The 16,879-nt window shown below is 35.2% G+C and overlaps 1 protein-coding gene across 2 annotated transcripts; it reads left to right on the top strand.

The window, feature by feature from the left end:
- Nucleotides 1–524: 524 nt before the first annotated feature.
- Nucleotides 525–14,951, top strand: LOC145583041 (uncharacterized). Of its 2 annotated transcripts, XM_081640152.1 has the most exons (13): nucleotides 525–927; nucleotides 2,884–2,973; nucleotides 3,088–3,189; nucleotides 7,901–8,199; nucleotides 8,295–8,532; nucleotides 8,618–8,896; nucleotides 9,260–9,703; nucleotides 9,780–11,197; nucleotides 12,312–12,940; nucleotides 13,012–13,128; nucleotides 13,215–13,296; nucleotides 13,385–13,486; nucleotides 13,592–14,951. In XM_081640152.1, the coding sequence occupies exons 9-13, from the start codon at nucleotides 12,879–12,881 to the stop codon at nucleotides 13,601–13,603; spliced, it is 375 nt and encodes a 124-aa protein (XP_081496278.1). In that variant the 5' UTR covers nucleotides 525–927; nucleotides 2,884–2,973; nucleotides 3,088–3,189; nucleotides 7,901–8,199; nucleotides 8,295–8,532; nucleotides 8,618–8,896; nucleotides 9,260–9,703; nucleotides 9,780–11,197; nucleotides 12,312–12,878; the 3' UTR covers nucleotides 13,604–14,951. The 2 variants fall into 2 exon arrangements, with proteins under 2 accessions (XP_081496278.1, XP_081496279.1); XM_081640153.1 differs by lacking the exons at nucleotides 525–927; nucleotides 2,884–2,973; nucleotides 3,088–3,189; ... (3 more) ...; nucleotides 9,260–9,703; nucleotides 9,780–11,197 and adding an exon at nucleotides 11,243–12,231.
- The last annotated feature ends 1,928 nt before the right edge of the window (nucleotides 14,952–16,879 follow it).

Here is a 16,879-nt window from a genome sequence, read left to right as displayed (position 1 = left end):
GTATGTGTATACCTCAAAGAGGTCTTTTAAGGGTTTTAATGTGGTTAGGCTAAAGGTTGAGGAAGAAGGGGATAAAGGCTCAAGACCCTAGATAAGCCCCCAAGGTGTGCAACCTTGCCTTTAAATCTTTGTATTTGTATGCTTGAGGTTTCTCACTATTAAACTCTTTTTTCACTAGTGGAAAAATTGCTATTAGCAGCACCCTATTAGCAACTGACGTTAAATACGTTAGTTACTAAAACACTAATAGCAACTGACATAGTCATATACGTTGCTAATTGGTGTGTAAAAGTTAAAATTTATATTAGCAACATGCCTCAACAATATCAGCTGCGAATAATATAGTATTCACAACTGACTCTTAAATGAAGGTTGCTAATAATAATTAATTAAAAAATATAATTTTTTTTCGTAGCAGACCTATTAAATGTACGCTATAAATACTAGGTCAACCAAAAATTTGACCAATTTAATTGTAACTAACATTGAAAGGTCAGCTGCTAAAACAAGGTCCTCCTAAAAAAAAAATCATGCGCCTTCTTTGTCAGAAATAATTTCAATAACTCGCCTTCTCTCTCCTCAAAATTTCAATGACCCGCCTTCTCCATTTTCGCCGAATTTGTACTACTACTCTCCTCCATTGTTGCTAACTCTCTTCCAGCCCTCTCCTCTATTGCTGCTAACTCTCACTCTCCTCCATCCTTCTATCTTCTAAAAATTTCAAAAACCCTAATTTTGTTCTGCACTCCATTGAAGTAGGACAGACTCCTAAACGAAGTGTTGATAAAGGTAATTGGTCCTCCATTGATGCATGCAAATGGCGTCGTCTCTTTCTCCTCTCCTCTCCATTGAAGTCTTATTCTGAATCTTCCATTGAAGTGTCTTCCGTCCTCTCTGAATTCATCGAGTATCAATTTCACAACCTAGGTAAATTCTGCTTTAATTTTTTTTTTCTTTAAAATCATAGACTGTCAATTTCAAAATCTAAGGGATTTCTTTTGATTGAATTTTTTTATTTCCATTTTTGAGTTAGTAATCATGAGTGTCAACTTCGTTAATTTGCTGCAATAAAAAACGAGTCATTGAATAAAAAAAAAAGTCATTTTTGGGTTAATTTTTTCGTGAATTTGCTGCTTCTGGATTTTTCTAGGTTTTAATTATTTAAATTGAAACAAAATTTGACCGTAGCTTTGTTTGGTGAATATGTCGGTTTGAGTCGTGAAAATTTATGGCTTGTTGAAATTCATGGTTTATATGATTGGGAAATTGGATGGATAGAGATGACACAATGTTGTAAATGGTCTTTTTGTAATGCCCTGTAGGTGTATATTCTGAATTAAGAGGGATTGGGAAAATGTGATAACGATTTCTAGATAAAGGGTTTACAATAATGTTGGGAATTTGGGCTTATTGGAGTGACTGAATTGTGAGCTTCAGTTAGGTCTTTTTTGACTAGGTTCTGAGCCTCTTAACTGCTAAAATACAAGCAGGAGTAATAAGCTGCAGTGATATATTACCTCAAGGCTATAGCATTCATATTGCTAATTGCTTTTGAAGATGTATATGTATTTGATGAATATGAATAACATCACATGTGACTTTTCATGGGGCTAATTCCCAGCGTTGTAGTTGGTTTCATACATGTTAAATATGGTTTGTGCCGCACACATCATTAGGAAAGAGAGTCCACCTTCATATGACTAAAGGAGGTTTTATCCCATAACCATATGACAATAAATGTAGTATCTCATTAGCCTTATAAAGTGATTACTTTTTATAGGGCTTAAGTATCTAATCCCAAAATTTTAATTTAACTAACCAAACCTTTAATCCTTTATAAGGTGTTTAACTACTTACAACTCTTTTGGGTCAAGCTTAGGTATGATTAGCTTGGTTTTTTAAAGTCTCTAGTTGAATTTAAGCTCATGCTCTCCTTTATCCTAACTCGAGTTAAGTTTTTGACCGAGTCAAACTTGAGCTCATAAAACAGCCCAAATAGACTAAGCATGCTGCTGCTCTTGACTTACTCACTAGAGTAACTTTATAATAGAATCTCATTTTGGAACTGATAAGATTCATGCCCTTATCTGAATGTCATAATTTGTTCTCACTCTTGATTATAAACTAATACTCAGAGCGGATTTAATAAAGCTATTAGACTGCTAGAGATTAGTATCAGAAACAGTAAGGTAGCAAGCTAGATAAAAAATTCTCTCTGAATTTTATCTCTTTGAATTTTATCGTTCTGAATTTTATATCTCTGAAATTTCAGCCAGTTGTCATGGTAGAATTTCAGCCTTTGGGTGTTGTAATTGGTGTTAGTATTGAAGTTTGAAGCCTTCAGGTAGGAGAAGATTGAAAGATAGGTTGGTTTAAAAACTTGGGTGAGGTTGACATACGTTTGAAAGGGTGGATTTGTGAGTTGGAGGGTGGATTGTTTAGTGTTGAAATTGGAATTTTATGGGCTAAACAAATGGGTGGAAAATGTGCACTACTATTTAGCATGATTTTCTGATGCTGAAAGACCTGCCATTGGCATATATCCAATGTTTGTTGCTTAATGTAATTGAGAAGACAGAAAAAGAATATATTGTACGGAGTAGTAATATTCCTAATTCCCATTTTCATTTTAAGCAAAAATGGCCATTGAGTTCCTGTTGTTTGCAACATGGTAAGATTTAACAGTTTTTCATCTTTGCTGTGGCTGGTTCTTCTACAGTTATATAATAACACCTGGTGTCTGGTGACATATATACCCTTGCCACTTCGTTGTCTATAATATTTTTATCAATTTACTGTAGCTTCGTTTGGTGAATATTTCGGCTTGAGTCGTGAGAATTCTCTCTGAATTTTATCAATTCTCTCTGATTTCTATCATTACAGGCTTTGCAAGATAAAAAATTAAAGGGGCAGCATGCTGTTAAAGAAGAGTAGTATAAACGCTTTGCAAAAACAGCAGCGAATGTTGAGAAGGTCACCTTTCGAAACCTTTTTATGTACTGAAACTCTTCCCCACTTATTTTACTTTTGGGTCTATTCTTGCCTTTAAATACAATTTTTCGTGTGTTTTGTTGCCTTTACTTTCAGGCTGGTTTGATTAACAAGAAGCTCAGGGCTCATCAGTTTGATTTCTTGTTGTGAATCCAATCCTGCTGCTCACGGTGGCCACCTTTGTTCTGGAGCTTCGAGGTATTTGATTTCTTGCCTCTTTTTCTTCTTCTTTCAATTGTTATGTTTTGATGTTTCGATTATAATTTGATCAAATCATATGAGTAAGAATTATGATTTGATTGATTTTAAGATAAGCTAATTATGTTATGAATTGTGATTTTCTATATCCGAATTTGATAGATTTTCTATTATATTGATCAAGTATTACAATTATAAATTTGGCAATTGATAACCACTGATTTAAGAATAAATTTAATGGTGCATGTTTTACCTGTAAATGTTTCACAGTAATATGAGAATTTCTAGTTCCTTATATATATATATATATATATATATATATATATATATATATATATATATATTCTTAATCTATCTACGTGCAATATGATATGATGGGAAAGCTGCTACCTATTAAGCAGTATATGTACATGTACATGTCAATTTATAGTAGCTGCTGTTTATTTCCAACAGGTGTGTAGTTTCTGTCATTGTGTGTGCTTAAATGGCTTTTTCAATCTGCCTGCTGCTGCTTGTGATGTGTGAGTAGAGGTTACATGTGTGTATGTTTGTGTGTGCTTACATGAGTAAATATATATGCTGAACTTGAACAAAATCAAGAGGGGGGTAAGCTACTTGAGGTGAGAATGGGTGAGTAAGCTACCTGACAATGAACCTGGATGAAGGCGGGGGGAGGAGGGCACTCTCTCTTTTTTATTAGGTGTCCAAGTTTTATGGTTGCCAACTTGTTGTTTTCTTCGGCTGTGTAACTTAGCTTTACAACAATCTGCGCTTTCTCCAGCAAGTCTAAAACCTAACCCACCTATTCTCATTTTCCCATTTTTTTTACAACCTTATGCGCTTTCTCCAGCAAGTTTGAAACCTTACCATCTTACATAAGTGATTTTAAGTTGAGAAATGCACCACCACAGCCCTCATACTCTGGTAGGGGACAGCTTATACTCCTATTTTCCTTAGCTTTGTATTCTGTTTTTTTCCTTATTTTGATTAAAATGTAACCCAATAGCATTGCTTCATTTGCTTCCTCCGATATAGCAGAAGTATCTACACCTCTAGCTGGTTCCTTTGGCTGGCCTCGACCAGTTTTGCTTCTAGTTCTTCTTCCTAATTGGACAGAAGCATCTTTATTTTCACAAGTCCCCTTCTAGACCTCTGTCACAATATTCTATTATCACCTCTTCACTAATTTTCAGTCCTCCTGCACTAATTTACTGGCAACAATTGACACACAGATCGTGACACTCTGGCAGCTTATGTGATGATCAACGATATTTTGTTTAAATGATTCAAGTGTTTGTGAAGGTTCTCTCAATCAATATCTGTACTATATTACTAGATATGGATCGTCGTTGGATATATGTGTAGTGTAATGTGAATAGTTAATTTAGTTAATCTGGTGTGTCTATACTATATTACTAGATATGGATCGTCGTTGGATGTATGTTGATGACCGAACAAAGAGTGAATACATCGATGCTGTCAAGGAGTTTTGTAGGATTGCCGTAGAGCATAAAAGAACTTTTAAAGCACCCTATCTTTTGTCCATGTCGTGATTGCAATAATGTGAAGAGGTGAGCCGATATTAAGAAGATTGAGAACCATCTAATTGGTCGTGGTTTTATGTCTGATTATAGCATATGGTATTGTCACGGTGAAAAGTTAACCTTCTCCTAATTCATCTACCGCCAATGATTTTGAACTTCAACATAATGATTCCTTGGATTGTGACAATAATGATGAAATGGATGAAGGAGATCAAATTGGTGCGATGTTCGATGGACTAGGTGATCATGTGACTGAAGAGTCACGTATGTTTGAAGGTGTTTCTAAAGCTGCTAAGACACCATTGTACCCAAGTTGTACAAAGTATTCTAAGCTTTCTAGGGTCTTAACGTTATTCAACTTGAAAACGAAAAGTGGTTGGACTGACACGAGCTTCACATCTTTGTTGGAAACATTGTTTGATATGTTTCCCGAAGGGAATGACATTCCTAAGTGTACTTATTTTGCCAGAAAGCTGATGAATCCCTTAGGCTTGAAGTACAATAAAATTTATGCTTGTCCCAATGATTATGTGCTTTATCGAAAAGAGCATGAACACCTTAACTCTTGTCCGACGTGCGGTGTATCGCGCTATAAGCGTGAGGGTGCAAGTAAGAATTGCAAAAATTGGCCGCCGACCAAAGTGTTATGGTATCTTCCAATAATACCAAGGATTAAGCGTCTCTTTTCAATTAAGAAAGATGCTAAAAACCTGGTGTGGCATGATAAAGAGAGGAAAAAGGATGGATACATTAGACATCCTGCTGATTCTTTGCAGTGGAAGCATATTGATGAGACATATCCCGAGTTTGGTAAAGAACCACGGAACCTTCGGCTTGCACTATGTACAGATGGTATGAACCCGTATGGCACTCTTAGTAGTCAACGAAGCATTTGGCCTGTTCTTTTATCGATTATAGGAATTATCAGTTAGGCATTGTCTCGATGTTATGCATATCGAGAAAAATGTTTGTGATTCAATTATCGGGACATTGCTAAATATATCTGATAAGACAAAGGACACACTCGATGAGCGTAGAGATTTGAAAGATTTTAACATTCGTCCAAATTTATGGGCGGGGGATAATAAAGTTGCGAAAAAGTCTTATATGCCTAAAGCTTGCTATACATTGTCTAGAGAGGACAAAAGGATATTCTGTGTGTGTTTGTATGGGATCAAGGTACCTACAGGGTATTCATCGAACATTAAGCATCTAGTTTCAATGAGTGATAAGAAATTGATCAGTATGAAGTCTCACGATTGTCATGTCATGATGCAAGTAATGTTTCCCATTGCACTTCGAGGTCTTTTGCCAAAACGGGTTAATCATACTATTGTGAAGCTTTGTTTATTCGTTAATGCCATATGCAGCAAGGTGATTGATCCCGAAAAGCTTGATAATATGCAAAAAGATGTTATTGAAACTATGTGCAAATTCGAGATGTATTTTCCACCTTTCTTTTTTGACATAATGGTCCACTTAATTGTTCATTTAGTGCGAGAAATCAAGGAATGTGGGCCTATTTTTATACGATGGATGTACCCTTATGAGAGAGAGATGGGAACTTTGAAGGATAAGGCTACGAATAAAGCACAACCAGAAGGTAGCATTATTCGAGGTGTTATGACAGAGGAGTCTGGTAACTTTTGTGCTTATTTCTTGGCTAAGGCTAAAGAAATCGGAGTTCCTAAATCTCGTCATGAGGGTAGACTTCAAGGGCAGGGCACAATTGGTCGCAAAATGGTTAAGCCTCCAAGTGAATGATTCCAGAAAGCTCACCTTTACGTTCTACAAAACATGTCAGAAGTACATCCATATGTAGAGAAGCATATCAATGCAATAAAATGTCAAAATCCCAAGATTGGGAAGTATGTATTAATGCAAGAACATAATCGTTCATTTGTTCAGTGGTTTCATAGTGAAGTGAAGTTTGAATTAGGACAGCCAAATAATACCGTTTCTAAAATGATTAAGTGGTTGTCAAGAGGTCCTCAAGCATTTGTTACCGTGTATGAAGGTTACGACATCAATGGCTATTGTTTCTACACTTGTCGTCAAGATGACAAAAGTGTTCAACAGAGTAGTGGTGTGATGGTTTTGGCTTCTTCTACAGAGTATTCAAATTCCAAAGATAATAGGCCAATTGATGCAACTCAAGCTTATTATGGAGTTATTCAAGAAATATGGGAGTTAGACTACGTCGATTTCATAGTTCCTCTATTTCGGTGCAAGTGGGCTGACAAGCGATGTGGTCAGAGAATAGATGACATTTTTTGCTTTACTTTGGTGGATTCTAGTCGTTTCAAGGATGGTGAAGAGCCCTTTGTTTTAGCATCATAAGCTAAACAAATTTTCTGCATCTTAGACAATATTGATCCTCAATGGCATGTAGTTGTTCAAGGCAAAAGACGAATTGTTGGTGTTGAGGATGTTGTTGATGAAGATGAGTATGACCGGTTTGATAAGACACCCCCTTTATCTATTGGTGTTCAACCTTTGAGAGATGGAGAAGATAAAGTTGACGATGAAGTCTTTGATCGAGAAGAAGGGGCAGTTGTTGATATGTAAACTCGGTAAATATCACCTAATTTCAAATGTATAATGTCACTTTTGAAAACATGAATACAATTCTGTAGCGTAAATATTAACTTTATGATATGGTTATTTTTAGCTCAATGGGCTTGCAATTTTTTATTTTTTTTTTCCTTTTTCCCATTGTGTTCATTTTTTAAATATACAAATTAATTGCTTTTTGGTTGATGTTGTCTGGTGTTTCCGCTTAGCTGTTTGTGATGCTGCCATGTTGTTTGAAATTGCTGCTATATCTGCTTATGCTGTTAATCTGCTGATGTTTCTGCCTGGTTGGTTGATGATGCCTGCTGCTGCCTGGAATCTTCTGGCTGGGTGGCTAGTGATGCCTGGCAGGTGCTGGCTGCCTAGGTGGCTGCTTCTGCCTAGTAGCTCCTCGCTATGTGGCTGCAGCTGCCTGGGTGGCTGACTGCCTTGCACCAACACTATAAGGTTCAAGGTTTAACGTTTAAAAACATTAAAAGTACAAATTAAAGCATAAAACACAAATTCTCAACAAACTTGTTTAGATATTTCACTATGCTATTGTTGCTGCCTAGTTGTATTTGATATTTACATATTTAAACAATTTATTGCAGGTACTATCTTTTAAGTGGATTAAGCATATATGGATGACCAAATGCAAGAGCAAGGTTCTACCAATCTTAATGCTTCATCAAGGAAAGCATCATCAAAAAAAGGCAGAGGTCCTTCTAAGTATATACAAACAAGTAAGCCTATGTTTCTAGAATTTAATGCTCTAGACTTGCCAACTGGTGAATGGGAGAGTGCTTACGGGAAACAAGTTGGCCTTTGTGCTAAGAGAATTGACATAAATGTAAAATCATATCCGAAGATGGATAAGGTAGAGAAGGACAACTATTGGGAAGAGACGAAGGTACAATACATATTTTAATTTTTTTAAGAAAAAAGTACAACATTTTAATTGTTTTATAGAATACTAATTATTTGCTTGCTTTGGGAAATTCACAGCGTAAGTTCCACATTGAGGACCCAAATGGTGCGAGAGAAAAAAAATTTCACAAAGCAGTGGCTACTCGTTTCAGATGCCATAAGTCAAATTTGAGGTCTCGTTTTATCTATTTGACGAATCCACACCCCCCCTAACTCTCCTAAAGCACATATGAAACCATGGGAGGTGTAAGAAGGTTATTTCACAGAGGATCAATGGAAGGAATTTGAGGTTTATACTAACTCAGCAGAATTTCAGGTAAATACGATACCCCTCTATAAACAGTTTATAAATTAAAAATGACGTTTTTATAATTTATGATACATTACTTTTTCCCAAATAGGCAAAAAGTGAGAAAGGAAAAGAAAGTGCGCAGGAAAACAAATGTCCACACCACTTGGGACAAAATAGTTATGGGAGGGCTCGAAAAAAATGGGAAAAGGAGAAAAGACTCCCTCCCACCGAATCATCAACAACTGAAAATGAGAGTAGTGCCTCAATCACTTCAGATTTTGATGGTCGTGCACATCAGTGGCTTTTAGCATATGAAAAGAGAATGCCAGATGGAACTTGGGGTGTTGACCCTAAGGAGACCGAGACTGCTTGAGTTGCCACTTTAGTTGTAAGTAGTGCTTGAATATTATATGCATGCTTCATGTGGTGCTTTAACTTTCAAATTTACTGGCCTATATATGTACTGAACCTACATGCAAACCTGTGTTAAATTGTTAAATCAAGCTACCTAAGCAAGTTCCTGTTTCCACTATTTATTATGTGATCACCACTGAAGGCCTAGGAGTATTTCTATCAATGTAGTACTCTGTATATTGTTGTTAGTCAGCCTTATGCGAGATAAACTTTGTATATTTTTTATAATGATAGAAGGAGATAAACTCTGCTACCTAAGCTGTAAATATGAATTAAGCATGTTTTTTGCTGCCTTACAGAACAATTTATAAACTCTGTATATTTTTTATAATGACAGAAGGAGAACCTGAAAAACAGGCTAAACAAGAAGAGGAAGGGGCAGATGTTGAGAGGGTTGACAGAGGTGTTGATGCCTTTGCCATGGCTTTTGGGAAAAAGGATCATCGTGGATTTGTGAAAGGACTTGGTGGGTGTGGGATTGGTGTTGGATATACAAAAGCATTTTTCCCGGCTAATCAAAAAGAAAAAAGGTCTGCATATGAAGAATTAGAGGCAACGAAAGCCAAGTTAACCCAAGATTTCGAAGCAAAGTTGGAGGAGAAATTGTAGGAAAGGTTGAGTGAAAGTGTGGTCAAGGAGGTACAAGCTTATTAGCTACATTGATACCAAATTTGATCGGCTTTGGGATGCAAAGCAATAATGATCTTCGTGTGTTGAACTTAAATGCTTTGTCTAATCAAGTCAATGAATACCAAGCCCGGATCATCCTCGACATTTCGAGGTATATCCTCATTACATATCACTTTATTTTAGTGATCTTTCAAATGTATAATATCCAAATTCTTTGACCAATTTAGGTCGCAACGAAATGTCATCTTGCTTTGAATGATGAATGTGATGGGAATTTAGTTCTCGTGGCGGATGGAACGTGTAGACACCCAAATGTGTCTCCCCAAAACCAAAACCAGTGATGAATACCTTTCATGTCATTTGATTATCGAACAAAGCGGAAGTGTGAAAAGTCTAGTGATGAGGATGTTTTTATTAAAATATCTCTTCTTTCTGTTTTGAAAATATTTCTTTTCTTACCCTATTTATGAAAAACGTGCATTTTAGTTTAGTTTGGTCCATGATATGGGTCCAATAATGGTTTAGATGGATGGGGCTTGAAAAGATCTTTCCAACGATATATTATAAGCCCAATTCCGATGAATAATGAGGAAGTTATGGCCAAAATACTAAACTGGGCTCAAACCGGATTTTACCTACGGCCCAATGATCATGTGAAGGGTCCAAAGGTTTAATCCTATTCCTAAAACTAATTAGGATTAATTAGAAACTTCCATAAGTTTATAAAAGATCTTAATTATCCTTTTAGAAAAGATAAAATCAAAGAGTTTGAAATTGAATAAAACTTTCCTTTTTTTTTTTTATCATAATTCTATTAGAATTTAAAGATGTTCAAAGACAGTCAGATATTATTTTCGTGCCTCATAATCTTTATTCAAATCTTATATGGTTGTATATATGTCTTGAAATTATCTTTCCAATGATATACCATAATATTAATTCCGAGCTATAACGAAAAAGATATGAATGGAATACGAAACTCTATCCAAAACTGTCACCCTTCCCCTATTTCGGGCATAACTTTTTATCTACAAAAGATTTTAATCTGATTCTAATTGGGTTGGAAATATGACTTCAAGAGATTTTCAACGACATATTATATGCCTTATTTGGACTTCTGGATCAAAAGATATGATAAAAACAAAATCCGCAAAAAACCTCTTGCATCGCCAAACGACAAGTTCGTCGCCTGGCGCTACAGTGCAGCGCCTGGCAGTGCACTCGTTGCCTGGCGACGAGCCCTGTCGTTGGAGACAGAGTGTAGTTTTATTCCGATTCAAATTCTAACTCTATTCTATTGGTTTCCGGACTATTTTCTTATAAATAGGGTCCCTGAACCTCCGTTTTCAAGGATCTACAATCAACAATCATCATCTCTCTCTTCTTCTCTCTCTCTAAGCTAGAAGATTTCTCTCTCTCTATTCTTTTTCTAAACCTTCCCTCTTACAAATTTCCTCATACATTAGCTCTAGACACACCTAGCCAAGTTCGAAGTTGCCTTCGCCCTAGACGTGAAAGGTTTGATAATTTCTGAGGGTTTGGTCCCAAATCCCCATTTCAATTATTTGATTTAATTGTTTTATTATTTTCCTTGAAGTTACTAACGTGTGTATTTTGTTATTAGAAAGAGGTATGAGGCATCGAAGTAAGTAATTTAATTTACTTTAATTATTCTTTTGATATAAAAATCATGCTTAGGATGTTTTAATACTTCCTAATATCATGTTTAGGGTAATTTCTAATATCAAGTATCATTAAAAGAATGCTTCTTATTTTCTTTCCTAATATCATGTTAGTACCATGTTAAGGTTGAAGCTTTGATCTTTAATGTTTAGTGACATGCTAGGGTTTGTTATTAATCTTGTTAGTATCATGCCTAGGATCTTGCTAATATTATTATGCTTTGAGATTGAGATTATTATGATTGATGATGATTGTTATTATTTTGCTTGATCTTATATATATTTATTGTTATTGCTTGATCACGCCCTCTCTTGCAGGTTTAAAGGGAATTTCTACTTGTAATCACGCTTAATAAGATAATTAATAATCTTGTTTAGGTTAATATGATTATAATTCTAGTATTCACCAATAATAGTTTTATTTGTGCATTAATATTCAACCAACATAGATAAACAGGTTTAGGGTAATCCTATTGGTTGTTTGTTAGTCAGAAAGCACACATGAATACGAGAAGAATAAAGTAGAGACCTATTTTATAGGGCGGGTTCTTTCTCTTTTAGATTGGATTCGTACCTTCATCCCCGAACTTCCAGTCTTGGTTCCAGAGCTATTAGAGTTAACGATCTCATGGATCGTTAAGAGGTGTAACCTTCACCCTGTGAACGGTTTACAAGTTTCTAAAACTTGTTGGCGACTCTTTTGCTCTAGCTTCCTTCCCTTTGGACGCCACCATACTTAAGTGTATGATCACAGTGGGGTTCAAGTTTGGGATAATGCTTGAAATATTCCCTACAGAACGGTACAACCATGCCCCAATAGAGTGACCTACAACAAAAGGATGAAGTCGGATCACTATAGGGTTAGTGTAGACTACATTTATAGTGAGTACGCCCTCCTTGATCTTCCGGTGAAATAGATGATGGTGTTTCTAAGTTAGGTCAAGCTGAAGGTTACTTTGTAGAATGGCCTAAAGGTTTGGTTGTCTTTGAAGATAAGGTAAAACTTTCACCAAAAAACAATTGTAAATAAAGTACCTCCTTCTAAAAAAATATTAATAATAGCTTATTATTTTGAAGGAAATATCTCAACCAAGCAAGAAGGCCAAATCCATACCAAACAACGAGAAAGTTGATAGTTCTGGCCCTAAATCGAGGGAGTCGAGTACTGTAAGAAAATGCATCGAATCAGTTCTCGAAAAGCTCATTGGTAGCCTAAGTGAACATTTTAGCTTGTTGTACTACTTCATGAGCTCAGGTGACGAGGAGTATGAAAGTACAACAGTTTCATTAAAGGCCCCATTGTTCTATCAAGATGAGGACAAAGAAATTTGGGTAACTATTAGTGATGTCTGTGATTTTCTAACAGGATCTTTGGCAAATGTGTCACTACTTCCAAGTCTACATATCGTAAACCTCCTATACTCGTTTTACTTCTAATCAAGACTACTATTTTATATTATTTTTTTAAAAAAAATCCAATATTAAAATAATTATTCTACTTTATTACTATGTAGGTATTTATTTGATGAGCATATCTCGTTATTTCAGCTATCTAATATCACCTTTCTATGCCCTGGAAGAATTTCTATTGCTCAAATCAAACAGGATTTTCACGGAGTTCAAAAGTATTTAAAGAATACTTTCATGATCGAAATGAAAAAGACAGAAAAGTATTGCAACTTTATTTTGGCCCTGTATCTTGAAGGGTACGTCCTACCTTTGTTATTAGTACCTTAACAAATAAATTTATGTTAACAAGATTTATACTTATTTGTAGGAACCACTGGGTTTTATATGCAATATATCTACGTATGAGCCTTGTGTACAAGTTTGATTCTGCCATTCGACCAGAGAGCAAACCTCGAAATTCAGAATTGTCCAAAATACTGAGCTTGTTAGTTGGAAATTTTTAGAATCATTCGTTTTAATTATATTTATCAAGTACTTTATTATTCTCATTTGGTTTTAATTTTTTTATAGGTTGTACAATATATACATGTCACATCTCAAAGGCATTGCTTTCGAAAAGAGTAAAGCAGAATTGTTGCACTTAAGAATGGAGGTACATATGTACTTTGCCATCTCCAAGAAATTTTTTGTATAATTATTAAATATATTAATCCATCTAATGTTATATTTCCATATATTAGTGCGCACAACAACCGGGAGATATAGATTCTGGTTATTATGTGATGAGATACATGTACGAAATCGTTTCTACATACAGTGAATGCAAGGGAAATTTGCAAGAGGTTAGTTAATTTACCCCTTTAAATAAATATACACATGTATGAAATTGTTTATACATATTGTTAATACATGCTAGGAGATATAATTTTGACTACTAATTTGAACAGATGGAGTACTAGATAAAGCATGAAGTATCAGCCACTTACTTGAAGGAGAGCTCATTGTTGTACGGGTATATCACTCTTAAAAATGTAATATAGGCAAACCTTAAACTCTCATACCCTCCATGGGATGGTATATAGCTTTGATGTTCAGTTGCTCCTATCCATATCCATGAGTGTCTTTGCGGGACAAGCTCCTGAGGATGCTAAAAACATCTCCTAATACCATACGTACTCTGAAAACAGGTTTGTTAGATATGTTGTCATGCTCTGAAAGTGGCATTTAATCATCTCTAGGTCATTCTTTCATGCAAACTTTGTGGTTCAAGAACCGGTGAGAAAAAGAATTCCCGACTAGTCAAAACATTAATTCTTATAGTTTAGCAGGTATACTGCAAGTAATTGCCTTGCTGGAACTTCTAACTCTTTTTCACCAAGAGACTTTTCAATTTCACGTAGCTCGTTTTACTGTAGATAATTGGTAGTATGCCATAAGGTTGTTTTTGTTCTAAGCTTTTTAAAAGTTGCAGTTAGTTTACTTGGCTAGAAGCTTAGGCTGTATTCAGATTATTATTACTTAATCTATTTCCCTTTCCTTCAAAAAAACAACAAAAAACAAAAGAACTAGATTCTTTTTAGTTAAAAAAAATGACTGAAGGTGATGACATCAAGTACTACTATTATATTACCCCCTATAATCTGCTGCAGGTGTCTTCGCCAAAGATCGCAACAGGAACTAGCATATCTAGTTCGTATGGATCAGACAGGCTTTTGGGTTCATGCATGTTCCTTATTCTTGCTACTACTTTACTTCTGCTGATGTTTGTTGTGTGGTTTTTTTTAGTCGTATGCTTTTTATGGTTTTAGGGAAAGCTGGTGAAACTACTAGCAGCTTTCCTCTTTAAAAGTACTCTACAATTGTAATGAACAACTTTAAGCTACCGGCCTTTAGGCCATATCTATAATATCTCTTTGGTATGTGTAAAAAAAAAAAGGAACCCGAATGTTGTAAATGACTGACTAACATGTTGCATATTTTTTGGTAAGGTGTATTTGGGAAGAGATGCTGCCTACAATGATGATGAGATCAAAGAAATTCGGGAGCAGTGGTCCAGGTTTTTTAGAACAAGATATTTATTGAAAGGCTCGTCTTAATTTTTTAGAATTCGTTAGTGGGTAGTATGTTTTTATTTTTTAAAATTGTGAAGAAAAACGGTTGTGATGTTGGATGAAATTGGGTAAACTCTTGGAGTTGTTTTTGAGAAATATTCGCATGTATTGTAATTTGACAGGTTTGATACAAGTTATTATTATCCCCAAATTTATTGGGTGGATTAGTTCAAATTACAAAGAAAACTCTGTCAAATTTTTTGTAAAAATTATTATTATTATTACCTTTTGTTTAGTAATGACAAATTGTTATTATATATAATGGTGCACATGTCAATTTAATTTATTTTCTACAATTTAAAAAAAAATAAATATATATATATATATTTATTATTTATTTATAAATATATATATATTTATATAATATATATATATATATATATATATATATATATATATATATATATTTATAAATATATATATATATATATATATATTAATTTTTTACATTTAAAAAAACGTTATTCGCAGCGTGCAAGTTAAATGTCAGTTGCGAATAACAAATATTCACAGCTGGAAAAGTTATGTCAGCTGCTAATAATATCTTTTTACATTAATAAAATGGTCTATTTGCAACCGGCGTAGTTAAATGTCAGTTGCAAATAAGCTTTATTAGCAACGGGCATAAGTTATGGCAAGTTGCGAATAATACCTTTTTATGTTTAAAAAAAGGACTATTTGTAGTGGGCTAATAACTATGCCAATTGTGAATAACAACTATTAGCAATGAACAAATTCCAGTTGCAAATACAATTCTCATTTGCAGCCCCCGCAATAGCAGCACCAAGGGCCAGTTGCTAAAAGCCACTTTTTGTCAGTTGCTAATAGCGTTTTTTCCACTAGTGTTTGTTTATATTTTTGCTCTTTCTTTTTTGCTTTTGCATATTTTTTATTTTTTGATAAGTGTGGGCAATCCCGATCATGCGGTCTATCACTCACTTGGCATTCATGTTTCACAGGCACGGTACCGAGCACTCGATAAGAGACGCAATCTGAGACTTGTTCATATCGAAGACATGTTCATATCAATGACATTGGAACACTTGCCCTTTGCACACTTTTATTATTTTTTGCTTTTTTGGATTTTTTGAAATCAGTCAAGCTTTTGAAATTGCATAAGTTGCACACCATCCCTTCCCAAAGTTAGCTAGATGTGGGTTGAAAAAAGAAAGGTTTATCGTTAGACGAGGCTCAAAGTGTTTTATCAAGAAATGATTGTATATTCGAAAGGGGTAAAAGTAATATGATATGGCTACAAGGGGTGCCTCAAATCATCAGTATACCTTGTGCTTAGTCCGACGTGGATTTTTTTTTTTTTTTTTTTTGTGAATGCAATGCAATTATCATATGCAAGAAAAAGAAATGCTCATTTATTAGAGGAAAAAGAAAAACCTATGGAATAAAATCTAAGGAAATTAAAAGGTGCCTATGCTAGACTTATCGGGGAAAGGAAAATCAAAAAGAAGAAAAAAAGTCACGAAATCTTTTCGTTGAAGCTCGCCTCGTGTCTTGTGTTCTATCATCACACGATCTTCTTGCCAGCTGGAGGGAATGGAATTTTGTTTGCATCGATGAGGTCTTGTATGAGATTTTAAAACTTATAACATTGATTTGTAGTATGACCGTTGCTTTGATGGTACTTGCAATAGGAGTTTGGGTTCCACTTGGGTGTTCTCCTTTCAGGAAGAGGATCCTGCATAGGTCCAATTGGTGTGATGAGTCCCTTAGCAAGGAGTCGCTCAAAGGCGATATTCACTAGTAAAAAAACTAAATGGGAAGCCCCAAATGGCAAGCGGTTTTTAAAATCCGCCTCTAAAAACCCAATTTTTTAAAAAAAAAACCTGGGCTGCTGTAGCTGCCTGGGCTGGTGCAGCTTCTTGGGCTGCTGCCTGGCTGGTGCAGCTGCCTGGGCTGGTGCAGCTGCCTGGGCTGCTGCAGCTGCCTCACTCTCTATTTTTTTTTTCCTTACCTAACGTGGACGTTTACCATACTAACAGAGTGTGTTCCGTATTCCTGATGAGCCAGCCAAGAGAAAATGCTTTGAAGCTTTTGTACAAGAGAGATTCAAAAACTTCAAAAGTTACTTGAGAACCAGATGGATCCATAAGAAAAGAAGGAAAAGAC

This window comes from Chenopodium album, chromosome 15, assembly GCF_948465745.1.
Source record: "Chenopodium album chromosome 15, dcCheAlbu1.1, whole genome shotgun sequence".
In the NCBI taxonomy this organism is placed as follows: Eukaryota; Viridiplantae; Streptophyta; class Magnoliopsida; order Caryophyllales; family Amaranthaceae; genus Chenopodium; species Chenopodium album.
The sequence above is the reverse complement of the archived record's forward strand: the minus strand, read 5'-3'. Positions and strand labels throughout refer to the sequence as shown.